General features: G+C 50.6%; 1 protein-coding gene across 1 annotated transcript; it reads left to right on the forward strand.

The window, feature by feature from the left end:
• Window positions 1-338: 338 nt before the first annotated feature.
• On the forward strand, window positions 339-12,099 carry SHANK3 (SH3 and multiple ankyrin repeat domains 3; the record flags this gene model as incomplete). The annotated part of the gene is made up of 3 exons (XM_009578987.1): window positions 339-444; window positions 9,770-10,926; window positions 10,972-12,099. Coding segments are annotated over 3 exons (2,391 nt in total), but the record flags the coding sequence as incomplete, so codon positions are not given.
• Window positions 12,100-20,559: the final 8,460 nt, after the last annotated feature.

Genomic DNA, 20,559 nt, shown 5'->3' on the forward strand with positions numbered 1-20,559 from the left:
AGGCAAGCGGGAGAGAGGGAAGGAGGATTAACCCTTCAAGGGCAATAGCAGAGATTTTGGAGACACGCTGGATGGGGCAGCACGGAAGATGGACTGTTGAAGGTAGAGGTGAGGAAGGGGTCCGTCCTTGTTCCCGGGGAAGCCTCCGCTCCTGGGGCTGTGGCAGTCCCGGCTGCAGGGGGGCGGCAGGGACAGGGTCTGGCGTGCAGACTGATGTGGGGGTAGAGCCCCAGCTTCACCTGCAGTCAGAAGGATTGGGTGGACTGAGATGAAGTTTTGTGTCCTTTCAGCTGAGTCTGCTGATGTCCAGAATGGAAATTTTGTTTTTTCTCTTCCAGTCACTCTTTGAACGCCAGGGTATGGCAGCACACTCGGGGGTCCTTGCGGGAGCTGACAAGCCCCACGTTTCACTGCGCAAAGGAATTCCACGGACAAAATCTGTAGGTAAGGCAAACTGGGGGGAAATCCCTTCCTGAAGAGGAAAGGTTGTCCCCATGGAGCGTTCATGCCTGCATGAGGAGGAAAGGCTCAGCCCTCTCTACTCTAACTAAAGATCTTTGACGAGGGGATGTTTAATGTGATTTCTACTTTGAAGGTTGCATGTGTCCTGGGAAACCTGTTCTAACACTGACAGTCGTCCTGCTCTGAGCAGAAGGTTGGACTGGAGACCTCCAGAGGTCCCTTGCTCTCTCAATCTCTTTATGGCACTGCCAGGGATAGAGGAGTTTTTCCCACCCTCCGTGCAGGCAAATGAGGGCTTGTGGGTGATTTTCTGTCGGACCATGTAGTGGCTGGGCTGGGCGTGCAGTGTGCTGAACACGTGGGTGGTTGGGAGTAAAACAATGAGCTGTAACAAACTGAGATGATGGAGCAGGTAACTGAATTTTTTCTAAAGAAAAACAGGACAGGGCCTGGAACAGGCACTCATCTATGGGCTGTGTCAGGATCTTTAGACCCTGTCCCAAAAAGTTTGCAGTGCAACTAAAACCAAAAATATGCTGGAGGAGGGAGATGGGAGGATGAGGCAGAGTAACCAAGGACTGGTGGCACAATGACGCTATGGGGGTCTCATTTTCTTCTCTTGATTTTGTGTATCAGTGGATTTCATCCGGGTGTTAACACCAAGCTTCCGTGTTAGCAAGGTCTGCGGGCTGTGCAGGTCGGAGCTGGGGAGCATGCGTTATCACTTATGTAGAGAAGCTGAGGGGCAGGAGGAAAGGGGACAGAGAGAAAGGTGGTGTGCTGTGTGGCAAGTGCTAATTTTAAGTAACCCCAAGGCATCATTTGATAGTAACAGTGATGCCAAAAGAGATTGTATGTTTAACGCACAAAATAAGTGAATAGAAAGTAAATTCTGCTTCAGGCTGCAGCTGAGAGCCACACAATCCCAGAAAGAATGTAAAAATTAGTTGAAAAATGCAAGGGTTAGTATTCGAAATGTAGTTCTTGATGTACAGAGCCACAGAATTGCTGTGCATACGTGCCTCACATTCATGTTTGTATGAGAGCAGCTGGTACCTGTAGTCCCACGTGAGACTGGTCTGAGAGTAGTAGATAGCTAGAGATAATCATGTGTGTGTGATTAACCTGAAAAACAAACTAGGAGAGATAATCTTAAAAAAAAAAGAGTGGGTGTTTAATGGACTGCCCTGCTGTGTACTTATACACCATGTTGCCAACGCTGCTATCCTGCCATGAAATCTACAGGCAGAAGGCTCCCGTAACTGAAGAGCTGAACTAGAACCTGGGCTGAGCAGATGATGAGATGCGGTGTTGGAAGCAAATGTAGGCCTTAACGAGTTGCTCATACGTTGCAATACTGTTAATGTACATGGTAGAAAAGGAGCAGAGCTGACTGCCTTGGTGCCTAGGATCACCACAGCGCCGACCCATGGACTTGCTAGAGTAGAAGCAACCAGTTAATTTTCTCATGAAGGTAAAAATGATCAGTAGCACATGCAGGATGGGATTCATCTCATCCAGCCTTACATGTTAACAATGCAGAAATCTCCATCCAAGTAAGGTGCTCAGGAACCATCTATAGTGCCCAGAGGGAAATGGCACTTTTAGCATGATTTATCTGATGTCTTGATCTTAGAGGTGAATCCTGCACAAGTGCCCATTGACTGTGAGGGGTATCTAGTGACCACTGAGGTGTACGACTACCTGGCAGACAAGCATGCAGTGGCCAGTGGTGTCTAAAGGGCATCTTTATTTTGCAAACTATATCCTAGATGTTTGTTTTATGTGTGAGAATGTTTGTGAAAATGCTTCTAAGCAAAAGTTGTTCAAGGTTCAATCAAGCCACAAACAGCTGGAAATCCTATTAAAGAGGATCTATTGTGTAAAATAGCATCTTAACCCAGTAATAGATCGTAAACTGGAAAAGTATTCATTAAATATGAAATACTTGCCTGTAAGAAGCTCCTCTTTGCTTGTGAAAGCAGAGTCAATTACTCAGGAGGTCCCTCTAAAGCTACACCTCGTGTGATGCTCGTGGTGGAGGTATGCTGTCAAGGATCTCTGTATGCAGAGAACTGTGAGAAGGGGGATTCAAAGTTTGTAGGGTTTATATAACTGTAAGGTTTGTTGGGTTGTGTGTAGGGTTTATATGCTCATGAGCATAAAGTGTAATGTCCCATGTATGTCTTTTTTGTTGAGCACCTAGAGCATTGAGACCCTGATCCTTGCACGGGATTCCCAGCCATTACAGCTACACAATCCGTGCAACAAGGGGATTAGAAACGCTAGATTTAATCTGCATCAGGGAAGATTAAAAGCAGACCTGGAGATGCCCTGTTTCTGAGCCGGAATGGCTGCAGCTGTCACGAGCACAGCATCCAAGCACAACCCAACAATAAATACAGGAAAAAATCACACGTCGCTCTTAATTATGCTCGATCCAAGAATGGCATGCGTCTATCCGCACTGAAAGGGAACAATTCCTGTTGAGGAGGGGACAGTAACTTCTTGTTTCCAGTTTGCCTGCCACAATACACACCAAAAGCAGTGCATCTTAGAAACCGGCTAATTTTTGTGGAATTCCAGATAAGCTAAAATAGAAAACAGAAAACAGTAGAAATTGGGTTGCAATCAGCTTGTTTTAGAAGTCCTTCTTGAGCTGTCATTTCACACCCACAATGACAGGCTCATACGCTGTACAGTCAGTTGACTTCATGATAAAAATCACTACTAAAAGCAAGGAACTAGATGAAAAATAAGCAGGGGTTGGTTGGTTGGTTGATTTGGTTTTTTGCTGAAGAAATTCTCTGAATTATTTGCATATTACACAGCTGGTTTAGATTCTCAGGGACTTGTGACAAAAGATCAAAGCATTTCTTGTTTGCATCTAAAAATTTCTTGAGACAAAGGTAGTTAACCCTCGACTGCCTACAAAGAAAGCAGAACGGAAGAAATATTTCAGTGAAAATGTGAAGAAAAGAAATGCATTGCAGTGGGGAGGCTGATAGAAAAGAAAATCTCTGTCAGACTTCCAAGATAGCTACCACGCCATCTGCTCCAGCATCAGAAGTTAAAAACACTTGAAAGTCTGCAAAACTGTCATGGTACTCGCTAAGTCTCTCCCCTGAGCAAATTCAAGATGATGTAGACGGTGGTTTTGCATGGATAGAAGTAGCGTGTGTCCCCATGTCAGTTAGAAACACGATGGGCTGCAGGCGCTGGCTGTAGGTGGCAGATGCACCTTACTGACTAAGCGTTGCCACTGCGGAGGGAGTAAGGGGTGACTTGGTGTTCAAAAAGACATTGAGGATGCCGGGCTCCCCCTGCTCTGCCAGCTCGGGGTGAGTGTGCATCCTTACTTGGTTGCACGAAGGTCGGGCAGGGTGGGGGCAGCTCTGCCACCAGGGCTGGCAGCCCTCCCCGGTCCCGTTCCAGGACCGTCGTTCCCTGTACAGACCCGGGGTGAACTCCCAATGCTTTCCCTCTTCTGAACAGGTTCTTAGATTCACCCTAGCTGCAATTTAAGCTTCGTGCCGTAGCAGCCAGCACAGTACTGTTATTTCACTGCTCTCTGAAGGGCAGTGGGCCTTCCTCCTCCTCCTCCTGTCAGTTCTGTTGTTGCCTGGAGCTGATGCCAGCCCCACGCACCCGAGGTCGGTGATGCTCACCTGCTTTCCACTTCTGGACATGAGCGAAGCCACGGCACTTGGCACCTTTCTGCTCTAGCTCAGGGGTGGCTTTGGGAGCTGCTCTGCCATCCCTGCACGGGGAAAGCAAGGTTGGAAACGGTGGGGTGTGCTCTGGGGAGAGCCACCTCATTAGCTAGCCCAAATTAATGCACGGAGTTAGATTCTCACAGGGATTTAGGCTGTTATGGCAACAGGCCCAAAAGCATTATGGAGAAATTTTGTGTTTTCCTTGGAGATTAATAATGCATTGAGCATGCTGTGAATTGCAGAGAGGGGTTGCCATAAGGCTTGTGGCATTGCCAAGCTGTGCTTTGGGCATGCACCTGGGAGCGTGATTCTCATTTCAGACCAGTTACTCTGGGTGCTCGGAGACAGGGTTTTTTGCTGGTCCTTGCTGGTTGCTGGGGGCTCCATTTTGACTCAAGCTCTTTATCCCTGCATGTGCCGACCTCTGTAGTTTGATCCTGGTGATGTCTTATTGCTCTTTGTGGGAAGCATATATGCCCCACTACGATGAAGACACAGTGTATGCTGTTTGAAGAGAACTGAGAGACAAGATCTCGATGGCAGTTAGCAAAGGGACAGGTTTGTTTATTTGTCATTGAAGTTTAATCTTCCAGTTATGTACACACAAGATGGACCAGGCAGAGGGAGGTCACAGGCAGCACACAAAGGGTCGTGTCATTTGTGACAGACAGATGCTCTCTGTTCTCAGAGGTCAGCCCCACCTCCACCATCCCTCTGGAGAACTTGGAATGGCTCGCAAGGTTTCATGTTCATCTGGCAGCCCATTGGTGTGTGGTAGAGGGATGAGGTCTGGAGGAGGCAGGAGCGCTCGGTCATTGTCAGCGGAGTGTGCTGGGAAACAGAGGGCAGACGCCATGCGTGTTCCTGCGACACAGGGGAATAGCAAACAGCAAGTTGGTATTACTGGGTTGAGATCTGACAGAATGAAAGGACAATCTAGTTTGGGTGCTACAAATTTAAAGGAACTGCCTTCCCCCAGTGTCATGCTGCGTGTTAGAGAGAGTCTGGACACTTTTCGTGTCGGCTGATAGCCTCGTCTGTGGGTGGCGCACGTTGGTGGAGAGCTGCTCTGCTCTTTCTTGGGTGCCTCTGGGTTTTGTAGAAGGGCTCCAAATACTGCAGGAATTGGTCAGACTCCTTCTCCTGCAGCCTGCCTGTCCCCTGGGCCATGGTCTGCCCATTGCCCGACGCAACGTTTAGCAACAGGCAAGTGTTAAGATAAAAGTGAAAAATGAACATATTTACAACAAGTAATTAACTATTAACATTTCAGTCAGTAGGAGTGGAATCGGATAAAAGAGCACCGTGCTTTCAGCTACCAGTATTTTAGATAAACTCAAATAGCTTCTCTCTCCATTTCAAATTAAAAACTGCCAGGATGGTTTCACCGGTCTTGTGAGGTGGTCCCTCACCTTTTAGGAGGACCCTTGTCCTCGGCACTGCTGTGACCAGGGGGATTTCTGTATGGCTGTATGCTCATTACCTCTGCAGGGGTCTGTGCAGAGTCCAGCCTGCTCTGCAAGGATTGAACGCAATTCATAAATTCAATAGTTAATCAAGACATCAGGTTTCAAGCCTGCTCTCAAGGGATTACTGGTTGCCTTTGTTCAACTTTGGAGACTCCCTGAGCAGAACTATATCCTGCGTAGTCAGTAAATAAAACTCAGCAATGATTAGTCTCATGTTTAACTATAACAGATGCTTCTCCGTGTTAAGGGAGAGGTTTCATTTTGCCCGTGTGATCACGTTTAAACATCAGTGAGGAGTTTCTTTCTATCATGAAGACTGTGTTTTACAAAATTTGCTGTCACAGTAGGAATGGGTAGTGAAAGATTTGAATAAGAGAACATAGAAACACAGCGACACAATTCAAAGAAAGCCTTGTAAAAGGTCTTTACAGAGCAGATGGGCATCAAATTAAACTGATAGGTGGAGTTTCAAAAGAAGGAAAATGAGGTAATTCTGCACACTGGTAAGCCACCGAGCTCGCTGCTGCAGGATATTGGGAGTGTGAGAAATTTGCGTGAGTTCAAAGAGCACTGCCAAGTGTCTGGAAGAAGAAAGTCCACCAAGGGTTAAACACAAAGGCAGTCTGACTCAGCCAGCTGTTGATCAGCAAATTGCTGAAGCTGACAGAGTATTTGGGAGGGGCGAAGCAGCACTGCCTGCTTGCTCTGTTCTTACATGCTTCCTCAGGCAATTATTATTGGCCGCTGCCAGGCAGCACACTGGGCTAGATGAGCCTTTGATCTGCAAGACTGGAGGAGAGATGGAGAAGTGGAGTATCGAGGCAGTGTCATCAGCAGAATATAGGGAACGAGCAAGCTGCGTGGAGAGGAGGAGAGGCAGATGAGTAAATGGATGTAGTTGTTTATGCAGGATTCGGATGGCAAGCACGCAGATACAGTGAGCAGAGGAACTGTGTCAAAATGGTGAGTTGCAGGTAGGGAAGAAAGCGCCTGCCAAGAATTTGCTTTCCTCCCATCTCTCCCATCAGTGATCTCTCCCATCAGTGATCTCTCCCATCGAGTATTGATTTTCTTGCTGAGGAGCAGTAGGAGACGTTAGTTTTCACAGGGAACAGACATTCTTCCTGCTATTCCAAGGAGCAGGGTTGTAGAGATGGTCAGCTTGGGAACCAGAACTGGAATTAAGCCATTCTTTTGTCATAGAATCAAAGGATAATTCAGATTGGAAGGAGGAGGTCTCTAGTCCAACCTCCAGCTCAAAGCAGGGTCAGCTATGAGATCAGGTCATGTTGCTCAGGGTTTTATCCAGTCTGGTCTCAAAAACGTCCAAGGATGGAGACTGCACACCCTTTCTGGGCAGTCTGTTCCGCTGCTTGACTGCCCTCATCATAAAATTTCTCCTTTTATCCAGCCAGAACCTCTCATTGCAGTTTTGCTTCTTGTCCTCCCACCATTCCCACCACTGTGAAAAGCCTAGCTTTATCTTCTTGATAACGTCTCCGTAGGTACCAGAAGGCTGCTGTTAGGTCTCCCCAAAAGCCATTCCTTCTGCAGGCTGAACAAGCCCAGCTCTCTCAGTCTCTCCAGACGGAGCAAGAGTTCCAGCCCTGACCGTCTTGGTGGCTATCCATTGAACTCCCTTCAGTTTGCTGGTGTATTTCTTGTATGGGGGACCCCAAAACTGGATGCAGTATTGTAGTGGTGTCTCGTAAGTGGGAGTGAAAGGGATAACCTCTTTGCTCTATCTGTTGACTTTGCTCCTGTTCATGCAGCCCAGGACGCTGTTGGCCTTTGCTGCTGAGGGCCAGCCCATGTTCACCTCACTTTATACCAAGTCCCCCAAGTTCTTTTCCAGAGTTGCTTCCCAGCCAGCCAGTCCTCAGCCTGTCCAGTTGCAAGGGGTTCTTCTTTCTCAGGTGTAGGACTTTGCATCTGTCCTGTTGAAATTTATGGAGCTCCTGCTCGCCCATTCCTCTAGCCTGTCTAGGTCCTTTTGAGATGTCTAGCTGGTCATTGAACTTGGTAGTGCTTCAGATATCATTTTCCATAAAAGAAAAAAAATGGGAGAAAGATGCTTACGGCAGAGAAATATAACAAGTGGGGAACAGAGAGAATAAAACGAGTAATTGTAGAAGCAGGTATGTAAAATAAAACAAAACCTAATACCCACGCCATGAATGTGTTTAGATTATCTAACCGTCCCCTTCACCCTTCCTTCACTTAAAATACTTTGCTTTTAACATATTAAAAGATCTTCACAGCAGGGACTGTGAGTTCACAGGTAGAACGGGGGCTACCACACCTACAACTGTTCACGGTGGACAACCAAGAATTTGCAGCAGCCAGTGGCTGTTGGTAGTCAGTGTCTCCTCTGGCTTGGCAGCCACTTGACCAGTCTGCTCTTTGCAGATCAGGAAATTTGAGAAAGATGAACCAGCTTTCCAGTTTTATTTCCTGAAATAGCTCTATACTTGACACAGGATGGTCAGCGCATCCCTAAGACAAACTCTAATGGCACTAGACCATGTTCTGTAACAGTCTGGGCATGGTAACAGAGCTCAGTGCTGCATAAATTTCCTTGTTTCAACTCTTGGCCATTCCCAGGTGAGAAGTAGAAATAAGCATAAAGGCATGACTTTTTTTTTGGACCTTCATGCTGTTAAGAACATGGCAGTGCCTATACTGCATCAGAGCATGGCTCCATCTAGTGCAGGATCCTGTCTTAAGCATTGCTCTTAAGCAGATGCCCAGGGAAGAGTAAAAAAAGGGCAAGGATATGATACTTCTCCTGAATACTCACCCAGGCAGCGACTGTCTTCAGTTCAGAGGTTTCTGTGCACGTAATAGCCCACAAAAAGTGCATCCTCCATGGCTTTGTCCAGTCTGTCTTTGAACTTGTTTCGTGCTTCCAGTTCATTGTGCTACCTTGGTATTAAAAATCCCCAAACTGTGTTCAGCAAAAATAGCATGGCTTTGAACACTGTGATAGTCTGATCAATATGATGAGATGTAAAGTTCAATGCTCACTGGCCAAAATATTCCCTTTCTGCCCCAGCAGCCTCTGCATCTGCAGGCGTTTGGGGAAATTGCTAATGTGATACAAGGCACTGTTGCCAAAGCACTTGGAATGCTGGTGGACATTACAGAAAAAGCATTAGAGCCAAAAAAGCAGGTGGTCACCGTGCTGCTGTGCCAAGATGTGGCTTTCTGCCATCTTGAACATTCTCTCAAGAGCAATTTGAAACCTTGAAAACAGCTGAACTGTGACTGTAAAGAAGGAGGTATGGCAAGTAAGTGATGAGCATAGCAAAGCAGGACTCGGTAAAGAGGGCCAGGCTCATGGAGAGGGCTGGAGCAAGCTAGGCTGGTTAGCTAGCGTCCATCCATGCAAGTATTTGCACCGTACTTGCTATGTTAATGGATTTTTCCTCCTATTACTTTACTTAGCAAGATTCTCATATTCCTTCACTGAGTATTACAGGTACCTGAAAAAGCTCTCGCTGTGCACCCAGGTAGTAAGTTAATAGTAAGAATGGCAGAATCTGGCTTCCTTGGGTACTTGCAATTCTTGAATACGTAAGTTTCTGCTAGACCCTGCTTCTGAATTCAGTCTAGCACATTGAAGCATATGTAACCCCTCGGGGGAAAGGGGGGAAGTGTGACATGAGAACAGCGAGCGGGAGAGTGCGAGAACCCGCACATGGAAGATGGCACTGTTTGCTGAGAGTTGCACAACCTGGTTGCACCCAGCTGTCTCACACGTTGGCAGTTGGGTGTTGGGAGGTTTGATCGAGCAAGTGTTCAATTCTGTCACTGTTGCATTGGTCTGGAGAGTGTTCAGCCTGTCTGGAAAGCGTTGGGCACAACTGTCTGATGGATTTAAAACAATGTAAGACATTGTGAGTGTCTGTGGCCACCCTTCTGCGCCAAGTGAGCATGAGCAAGGGGCCAAACTGCAAATGCTTGCACCAAGCAAATAAAAGATGAAGTGGAAAGTCACCTCAGAAAGAAAGCGGGGTGGGGGGAAGAAAGGGATGTCATATATCCAGTTTGCAGCGACTGTCACGCTCTGGATCCTCTAGAGACATCCTCTCTGACTTCACTGTTCTTCTTGCTTTCCAGGTGAAGATGAGAAACTTGCTGCGTCTTTGCTAGATGGGAAGTTTCCCCGGAGCACATCGATGCAAGACACTGTTAGGGAAGGACATGGGATTCCACCACCACCTCAAACAGCCCCACCCCCACCTCCTTCTCCATATTACTTTGACACAGGGCCCCCTCCATCATTCTCACCACCTCCACCCCCAGGAAGAGCTTATGATACCATAAGATCAAGCTTTAAGCCAAGCCTGGAGGCTAAACTCCATGGACTCCCACAGGTCATTAGTGCAGCTGAGATGTATGATCAGGCAAGGACTTCCATTCCTTACCCTGAAAGGCAGAAGAGGGCCCGATCCATGATAATCCTACAGGATTCCTCTCATCTTCCCGTGGAGCCGACAGAGATCCCCCGGCCTGGCCCATCTGCAACCCCTCCAGAGAAGCTGAAGAGGAAGGGGAGAGTGATTGACAACCCTTATGCCAACATGGGTCAGTTCAATGTCAGCCTGTTTGCTCCCACCAAGCCACAGAGGAAGAAGAGTCCTCTTGTTAAGCAGTTACAAGTGGAGGATGCACAGGAGAGAGCAGCACTGTCCATCACCGGAGGCTTTACAAGGGAGCCCTCTCCCACCCGCAGGAGCCATCGCCTGAGTGGAGTGGAATATCAGCACCACACCGGCATTGCTCAGGTTGAAGCCACAAGCATCCCCTTTGCCACTGCCATCGCTGGAGTCATGAAGGACAGAGACCGTCGTCTGGATGAGAGGCGGAAATCCACTGTCTTCCTCTCGGTTGGGGCCATTGAAGGAAGCCCCCCCAGCAGCGACATGCCATCCTTGCAGCAGTCCAGGTCTATTGATGAGCGGTTGTTAGGAAGCCGAGATGTACTACTGCCTTCCCCTGTCTCAGCTTTAAAGCCATTAATTAGCAGCTCATCCTCAACGTTCATACACCCCCTAACAGGAAAGCCCTTGGATCCAAACTCACCACTGGCGCTTGCGCTGGCCGCAAGGGAACGGGCCCTCTCAACTCAAGTCCCATCCCGGTCGCCCACCCCAATCCACAGCCCAGACTCAGACAGAGCAGCACCCCTGTTTGTGGACATCCAAACCAAAGAACCAGAGAGGGCGGAGTTGGAGAGCTTGGTGTCCCCTGCGTACTCACCTGGAGGCAAAGGGGCAATCGGAACAGACTCTGGGACTTTGGCCCCTACTAAGAGCCAGTGGGGGACTCCGTCCACACTGAGAAAAGAAACTGAGGCAAGAGCAGAAACACCTGGGAAGGAGGAGAAGAAACAAGAAGACAAGAAGTCCATGATTATTAGCATAGTGGATACATCACAGCAGAAGACCGCTGGCCTCATCATGGTTCATGCCACAAGTAATGGCCAAGACGAGATAGGACTTGAGATAAAAGAGGAGAAACCAGCTGTCCCTGAAGTATGTACGGAGCCAGCAGAGTCCCCCAAAGCAGAGACCCAGCCCAGTCCCGTGGGAAAGCCTCCAGTCAGTCCAGCCTCTGACAAGACGTTGGGACAAGGGAGTTCGGAGGAAGAAGTGGAGCCCTACACGGTTACCCTCCCACCAGCTCAGTTGTCTTCAAGTGATGAAGAGACCAGGGAGGAGCTGGCCAAGATAGGGCTGGTGCCTCCACCAGATGAGTTTGCAAATGGGGTACTGGTCACCACCCCTGGCACACCAGTCAGCCACTTGGCTACGCCTAGCACGCCATCCATACCAGCGGCAGCAGTAGCACCTTCTACCACTGGCGGAACACCCTCAGGGAAGCCCTCTGATGCCCCCGTAGCCCCAGAGTCTGCTGCAGACTCGGGAGTGGAAGAGGTGGACACCAGAAGTTCAAGTGACCATCACCTGGAGACCACAAGCACCATCTCTACGGTCTCCAGCATGTCTACGTTGTCCTCAGAAAGCGGGGAGCCTACTGACACATACACTTCCTTTGCGGATGGACAAACTTTTATACTCGAGAAGCCACCAGTGCCTCCAAAGCCAAAACTCAAGTCCCAGCTCAGCAAGGGGCCAGTTACTTTCAGGGACCCACTTTTGAAGCAGTCTTCGGACAGCGAGCTCATCTCCCAGCAACATGCGGCCACTCTGGCATCAGCCAGCATTGGCCGGCCACGCTACCTCTTTCAGAGAAGGTCCAAGCTATGGGGGGACCCCATGGAGAGCAGGCCAATCCATGGGGCTGATGATGACAAGCCAACTGTGATCAGTGAGCTAAGTTCCCGACTACAGCAACTGAATAAGGATACACGATCACTGGGGGAGGAACCAGCCGGGTCCGCGTTAGATCCCGGGAAGAAGTCACCTGTGGTCGCGGCACGGTAAGATGCTGGTCGCTGGCCAGGAGAGGGGGCGGGCGCAGGGCTTAGGCACCCAGGGGGACAGGGAGGTGCATACGCAGAGTGTAACTGTGCCGAGTAATCCAGGGTGTGTTTTGAGGGGCATTTCAGAGATGTCAGGACTTCTCAGCTGCACAGGGAGAGGCAATGCTGAGACATGCTTTCCAGAAGTTGGTGTGATTTGTTCATGACTCCTCCCTATGCACCACACACGTAGCGAGCTCGCACTGTTGCTTTTTCCCTTTAAATTGCCTTCCTGTTGTTTCATGTTCCTCCTCTGTCTCGATGCTATTGTTAAGCTGCTGTATTTAGTTGTGGGTTTCACTTCTAAATGTTTCCTTCTGAACAATTAATAACAATGTGTGTTTCTCTAGTGCTTTTCATTTCAAAGGATCTCCAAATGTTGTCAGACTACGTATTAGAGCTCTGGTCAGTCACTGCTGAGCGGGAGCCGTCACGAGGGTGGTCTGTGACAGCCCTTAGGACACAGCAGCACCACCCCGACCTTTGTTCGCTGAGGCAGAGCTCGGTGCCGTTTCTGGAACGAGCCAGCTCTGGTGACCTGCAGGGAGATGTTTTGGCAGGGCGCAGCTGGGGGGTGTTACGTGTGGCTCTGGGCAGGGGAATACAGCCGGGCATCCCTCCCATGGGTGCTCACAGCGGCCGTATGCTGCTGAGCGCAGCGCTGGGTCACACACGTCTCCGTGCCGGTGGGCCGGTGGGTTGGCTGCTGGCTCAGAGGTATCTACGCAGCGCCTAAGCATGGTAGATCCTCTCACCCCTTGTTCTCCTCCTCCATGCGCAGACCTGCACGGAGCTCGGCCGGCCCAGGAGATCTGAAAGGTCACAGCAGAGGGACTCCAGGACACACAGGAGCCTCTTTCTCTTTCAAAGTCATACTTGGGTTCCCTCATCCCTCGCGGCACTCAGGAGACACCGGTTCTCTCTCCCATGCTGGAGCTGTGACAGTCACGCTCCCCGAGTGGCACGGACCTCTCCGTGTCCCTTGCGCTGCCCTGTGCTGCTCTCCTGCCCAGCGTGTCCTGCAAGCCATGCCACCCACCGACCTGCCAGCACCCGGCGTTTGTTCTGACCTGCTGCCCCCATGGCAGCAGTGGCCCCTTTGCCCCACGCTTTCACCCCAACATCCCCACCTAACTATAAAACTAAACTTAAACCAAAAAACTCTAAATTAGAGCCCGAGATTTGAGAGCGAACCCTTACAAGGCTTTGAAATTTGAAGGTACAGCAGGAAGTGACCCAAAATCTCCAGTCTCACTCTACCCTTTCAGGGTGCAGCCACACAACACCTCCCACAGTAGCAAAGCCACACTAAGCAGGTCCCACCAGCGTCACTGGTGGGTGGTTGCTGGGGGTCAACAGGGAGCTCTGAGCTAAGGGGAACCCTTCTTTTGGAAAGGTTTTTCTAACCAGATCATCACAGTGATGGGTTACAAGTCCACGTGGTGCTAGCACAGCTGGTGATGTTTCAAGCTGTAGCATGGGGGACAAAGTCTCCTATCCTGACATAGCCCCAGGGGAGTGATCATGTAGCTCCATCCTTCAGCTGGCTCACGTCTCCCTGCCAGTGCCTGTGTTGGCAGTGCCAGCCCGGCTGCACTGGTGATCCACCTCTCGGTAGGTACCAAACTTGTCGTTACGACCACAGTGTGGAATAAAATCTCTGGATCTTGCCCTGCTACACTGTTCTATCTCTCTGGATTCGGCCCCAAGTGCCCATTATGACCATTCCCTGGAGACCGGTGTCTCACACGTGGTCCCTTCTCCCGGCACTGCTCAGTCGGGAACCACGGGGTCCTGTGCTGAATGTGCTTAGTTTAATTGCATTTGGGGACCCTTCTGAAATCAGGCACACCATGCCTCATATTCCTAAAAAGTACTGACTGTGCATATCTTCAGTGACGCTAGAGAACTTGGATGTTACCAGCTTTTAACGGCAACCAGGCATGGCATCTCAAACAGCTAACCCCTGCCAGGCATTGGCCCTTTGCTGAGACCTGGTCTGGGGCCCAGCTGGCCCTCCCTCACCCGGGGCAGGTGGAAGGGCTGCTGGGTCATCTGCCTTCAGCCCCCTTTGGTCTCCCAGAGCCAGCAGCGAAAAGCACCTGTGACTCCACGTGGTGTCAGAATGCAGCCCCCCCCCGCCGCCTGTCCTCTTTCCTTCCCTGGCCTCCTGTGTCCGTCCAGGTCACTGTGTACAGCTGACCTGCTGTTCCCCATGCAGCCTCCCGGCAGAGATGTGCCAGCACCCCCGGTTTCTAGGGGACACCCCTTCTCCATGCTCTGCCTCTCTTTAACCCCTCTTGTCCTCCACGACTGCTTCCCTTTGATTCCTGTGCTTCCAGCAGGCAGTGTGCTTCCCTCGCCCCTGTCTCTCCCAGGAGCAGCAGACCCTGCCTAAGCTCCCACCCCATGACATGATACTGCTGTATATCATCTTCTGTAGAGAGCTTGTCCTCCTGCACCGGGGAAGTGCCGTCCATCCTCCTCTCCTTACCCACTCTGCCACCAAGTGTTTGGCACTTTCAACTGTCCTGCAGAGTTAAATGTTCTCATTCCTTTTTCTGAAAGTCATGGCCTTTCATCTCTGAAATTTTTATGCTCTCAGTTGATGTCAAAGACTTGAAATATTTCCCAGGAAGTCAGCTGTAAATAGAATATTTAATGCTGTCAGCCACTCTCCTTCATTGTGAAAATTCCTCTCTTTTATGAAATTGCTGTAAATTCAGAAAATAATGTAAAGAGCAGTTAGATAAGCTTAGATGACCCATTTCAGGACACGTTTTCCAGTCCCTGAGAACGACAGTATTACCTAAACCTACCACAACAGCCACCCCTAAACACAGCAGTGCTGCTAAGGAGGGGTGCGGTGGGACCATGCTGGCGTGATGGCCGCTGCCAGCGGGGATGGCCCTTGAGCATCCCTTCAGGGGCTGAAGGGTGCTGCACCCCTTTGGCCAGGCTTCATGAAAGCCCAGGTGATGCTGCAGCCAGAGCCCATTTGAGCCCCTCCACGGGGCATTTGGAGGACTAAAGGGCTGTGGCCTGACTTCTGCTGCAGCGTTTTCTGTCATTCTTACATTTAGCTCTGCTCCAGAAAGGGTCGTGGGCCAAACTGAAGCTCTTACCTAGAACCTGGAGTTCCACAGGACTCGGGGACGATGAAGTGCCCTTGCAGGAGCCATCCACAAGCTGCCGGTGCCCCTCCAGGGCCTACAGGAGCTGCTGAAGCAGGCAGAGCAGCTTGCCTGTGGTGGCAGGTTTCATTGCTGGAGTTTCTTTCTAAGTACATTGAATTCTGAATTTACAGTGGTTACATCTAAGAGCAGGTAACTTCTCTTTGCACGTAGTGGCTGTAGTGCAGTCCCTGGAGCGTTTCTCTTGCAGAGGTCTGTGAGGGTCCTGGCTGGGGACCCCAGGAACAGAAGACACAAACTGCTTTCTCCATAACTCTAACTCTGGCTGTATTTCCTTCCAAGACAGTCTTCCACAGGAGGACATTTGACAAGAGGGACTGAGAAAGAGGCCAAGAAATACTGAGAATGAGAACGTAAGGTCAGAGTTAAGGCAATCGATAGAGACGACATTTATTCCATCCTCCCCGCTCCTTGGGCCCTGTGTGACTGGCCAGGGCTGAGCGTGGTGAGGGAAGCTCTGCTGTGCCCATGCACTGCGTGCTGGCAGAGGAAGGTTCTGCTCCCGAAGCAGTAGTGTGCCCACTTGCTGAGATACAGCCTTCTGCACAGTCCTCACCGAGACGCCGTAGTTCGGCGGTGACAGTGACAGCAGAGTGACAACTTCCATTCGTACTGTCCCATGGGAATAAGCAGTGACCCTTGAGTTGGGGACACACAAACTTTGCTCCGCTGGGAACTACCCTGACCATTACTTTGACATAGCGTGTCTCTGAAGGCTGACACGAGGCCAGCAGCAGCTATCTTCATGTTTAACATGAATAGGATCCTTGAAGATCCAGTGTCCCAACACGCAGTAGCCTTTGCTAAGCTGAGCTGCAGGAGAGTGACCAGACGTCTTGGCGTCTCTCTGACTTGAACTTCCCAGCCACCCCCGGACAGAGCTCATGCAGCAGCAGATGCCAAGCAGTCGTTCCACTGAGCAGGAGCAGTGCGAGGACCCCGCAGCTCAGAGCTGCTGCTGAACACTGAAATGGATTCATTGTGTGACATCCATTACCACAATAAAGCTGACGCTAACTAATGAGAGGTGTACGTTTCTGATTAGTGCTCCAGTGAGTCATAGCTAGCGATGCAACTGCATTAGTACCAGAGGCTGAACTCATGCGCTTCAGGGTGACTCACGCGTTAAATGTGCAACGTTAAACCCTGTGTTGAGATGGCATTCTTGTGCAGTGTCCCCTTGTCCTGTGACTGGCCATGGCCACCCAGCCTCATCAGGCTTGTGTCATTCCTCATTGCCCATAGTCACACCCGGATCTCAACCTCCCACCTCTGCTGATGGGGTTGGTGTGATGCTGATCGGCCAGCCCTTAAAGCTACATGTGAGCTCACGTTGACTCAAGCCAGGAGCATCTGAAGCGTCAACACGGTTCCGGTTTGGGGCTCCAGCTAATGCAGCCAAGAACCTGGGTTAGAGGGTGCTTTGCAAAGGGTTTTGTTTGTTTGTATGTTTGCTTGTTTGTTTATCTTTAAGCAACAGCCGAACATGCCAAATGTATCATGTGAAGCAGAATTTTAGATGCAAAACTGAGTTTTTCAGGTGCTGTTCTGGAAACCCACAACTGCTTTGTATTTCTACAGATCTGAAAGAGAGAGAGAAGAAAAATAAGCCCTTTAGGCATTTAGCTCCTAGGGTAAAGCTACCTCTTTCTATATAAACTCATCAATTAATTCTGTTTCAGTTAAATGGTGTAACATTTCTGGTGCAAGCTTTCAGCCGCTGCAGATACAACCCCCTGTTTCCTTGTAGGCTTTTTGTCTCCTCATGGTGTCTAAACTCATGCACAAAGCAGAGCTGAGCTTTCTTTCCACAGTCAAGGGAATTGTCCATGGAGAGCTGATGAAAAGCTGGAGATTGGCACTGATGAGGCCAGCTGAGATCAGCGCTTCTCAGCGCCTTCCCTAGAGGAAGTTTGGGGCGTATGGGAAGTTATTTGTACTGCACGGAGGTTTGGAGAGGAGGTGGCCTTCCAGCTGAGCAGCAGAGTGCCGGCAGCAGCTCCCGGCCTCGGTGTGCCGGGAGGCTGAAGCCCCTCGGCAGGCGACAGCAGGGTCCTTTGGTGACGTCAAGCAGGGCGTCCCTGCAGCCCTGCCTGGAACAGCCGGGCTGCTAACGGCCACAAAGCCTGCAGCTTCTGGAGACGCGAGTCCCAGCTGGTGCTCGCAGCAGCATGCTGTCCTGCGAGCACCCCACCTTTCCTCACATGTCAGGTGCAGCCACCGAAGAGGAAGGCAAACCTGCAGTCCCGTGACGGAGGCTTGGCAGGTCTCCATCCTGGTTTCCTGCGACAGCTGGGCTTAAAGATGCTTAATGCGTCTCTGTAGGTAATTGTAAAAATGCATCCTTCGCTCCATGGACTCCCCTTCCATGGGAGGAGGCTTCTGCTCATGGAGGTGTACTGCAGCGGGGCCACAGGCACTGCGGCGGGGGCTCCTGGGCGGCAGGGGGGCTCACCACGCGCTTTGCTGGCAGCTCAGAGCAGCGTGCCGGAGGATGCTCTCCCCTCCTGGTTGCCATGGCATTTTCCCAGCGTTCACCGCAGGATGTCAGGCTGAGGATGGGGCGCTCCCGAGCCCGGTCCACCTCTGCGACTTTTCCACATAGACGTAGCTCTGCAGACAGCAAGGGCGTGGGAAAGCACAGGCTGTTTAGAGATAAGCCGATTGAGGCTGCGTACTTGGAAAACACAGCAAGAGTTCCTAGAAGGTGCTGTGAAAATGTAGTAATTGAGAGAGCACTTACCGCAGGGAAACGCTCCCCTCGATCCGAGGTGACACACCGATCTGACACCAGCTCAATGCTTCCTGCCACTGGTGGCCGGGGCATCTGGTTTTGATGTTGATGTGCATTGCCTACAAGGAGACAGGGGCATTGTGGGTAGCAAGTCTCAGCATGTGTCCATGTCACAGCAAGCACAGCTGGCTTCACCTCATCTGGTCACTAACATCTACTAATCACAGCTCATCCACTCATCCCTCCGAGTGAGTAGAAGAGCAAACCATGACTCTGCCTCATGCTTGTCCAGAGCGAAACTTGGGAAGACCAGTGAGGGGTTGTCTAGACCTCTGTGAGAAGAGCTCTGGGTCCCACCAAGACTGTGTCAGTGCCGAAGTGGCCCGAAAGAGGGAAGAGTTAAAAGCCTGCAGGGTTCACTCGTTGCTGATTCTAGCTCCAGGAAGGTCCCACGATGCAGTTGTTTTATCACCCAAGCGCAGGGGAAGGTCCCGATGCAGTTGTTTTATCACCCAAGCGCAGGAGAAGCGCTGTAAGGGCTGTTCCTTTCAGGGCTTTAGTACACTAGAAGTGGACATCACAGAAAAAGGGTTTTTCCTTTTGTATGGAGAAATACGAAGGGAGACATTCAAATTTCAGTTCTTTTGTCAACAAACAGGAGGCAAAGCAACTGTGTGGAAAGAGGCCTGTGTGCTATCTTGGAGCAGTTCTCCAGGCAATCTGCCACAGTTGCGCACACTCTCCAGTGAGAGCTTAGGAAGAGATTGGCTTGGAGAGTCCCAGGGGCAGCACATGAGGAGACGAAGTCTCCTATGCATACTAGCCCTAAATTTCCTTTTCCTACAAAGAAGAGATCAGAGGAGGACAAAGTAGGCTTGCTGCAATGAGAGATATTAACGTTTAGTTAAGGCGTAAGTAGCTCTTACGTCCATAATGCTCTGACCCTGCCGGAACCTCATTGTTGTAAATGTTTACTGACACCTGGGTTTGCTCCTGATTCTCCCTGTTCCACGATGGAGCACAGGCAGGCGAGCTCGTGGCTGAAAGACTCACAGTCCAGTTACAGCACCATCTGCAAAACTGCCCAAGAAAAACCATAGCTGAAGGCCGAGACCCTCTTGTATGGAGAAGCATGAGAGGGAGAGCGATCAAAGTGCGTTTAGAAGTCCTCTTGCTCTTCTACATCACTCCTCGAGCGTAGCAGGTTGGTCACCATGACACAGCCGGGACACCGTCCCTGGAGGTGTCTGCCGTTCCCCAGGGGATAACCACACATCCCTCTCGGCCGGCCAGCCTGCCCTGGGGCTGCCCGAATGCCTCCACTGCGAGCTGGGCAGCACTGGGCTAGATCCTCTAGCTGAAACAGCACAGTCTTCAGTTGACGCTGCTATTAGTGACCCGCAGCGGCTACCCGGGAGTGCTTTCCACCGGCAGTCCCCTGTTTGGCCAATCGAACCCTGCCTGGAGCACTACAGCTGCCCGACCAAGGCAGCCGTGCTCTCTGCACGGCTCCTGGCCCTTTCTTCCCATTCTGCGTGCAGCCTCTTCACCTGCAGAAAAGGGATAAAACTGTGAATGAAAGCAGTGATCATTTGATGTTTGTAGCACCATGCCAAACCCAGCCATTGCTGACAGCCCCTGATACAGCGAGGGGCCTGGCACGGCGGATCAGGGAGACGAGGAGTCTCTGCTCAGAGGAGGGGGCTGTGTCATCTGGGTGAGACGAGGCCGCTCGCTCCCTCCCGATAGCCACAGTTGAGGGATTTTGCAATGCACAAGAAGAAAGTTTAGAAAGCTCAGTGGAGCAGCCCAGCACCCAGGCAGCGGGTGCAAGGTCTCTCTTGCCCCTGAGAGGTGATGCGATGTGTCCCACCTGCTCACTGGAGAGCAAATGTTGAATTCTTTCCCCTGCCAGCCCAGGGCAAGTCCTGTGGCGCAGCACAGACCTCAGCAAGGGATTCAAGCACACTTCCGTACCAGAGGAACTGTGATTATCCCCTCTGGGAAACACTGACTCACTTGCAAGGCCCTAATAATATTCCATTGACCTCTAGCTGAAGCTGTTACTCTCACAATAATGAAAGCAAAACACTTAACACAGCTATTGGGTAAGGTCAGAAAAGATGTTGAACTGTATTTGCCGCTCTTTGTTCTTGCTGTGCGGCATTTTTTCTCATGCATATGTTGTTTCCTTCCCCTCCCTCTTCTGCCCTTCCCCAATCTCTGTCCTGTCCCTTCCCTGTCTCTTCCCCTCCTCCTCCCTCTCCTCTCAGCTCTTACAAATAGCACTGTCGAATCCTTCAGGCTTTGGCTGTTGAATTCATGCAATTATGAATGTCCCATTTCCTGTAGTAAACACGTGGACGTAACCTCAGCCAGTGTGGAACGTCCTGACCTTCACTGGCCCCAAAAGCCCGTGTCGGCCATTTCCTGGGTCCCCTCGCTGCCCCCGGGATCACCCCATCCCAGACGGCGAAGCCTTTCTGCCTGGCGC

This window comes from Fulmarus glacialis, unplaced genomic scaffold (assembly GCF_000690835.1).
Source record: "Fulmarus glacialis isolate BGI_N327 unplaced genomic scaffold, ASM69083v1 scaffold35585, whole genome shotgun sequence".
In the NCBI taxonomy this organism is placed as follows: Eukaryota; Metazoa; Chordata; class Aves; order Procellariiformes; family Procellariidae; genus Fulmarus; species Fulmarus glacialis.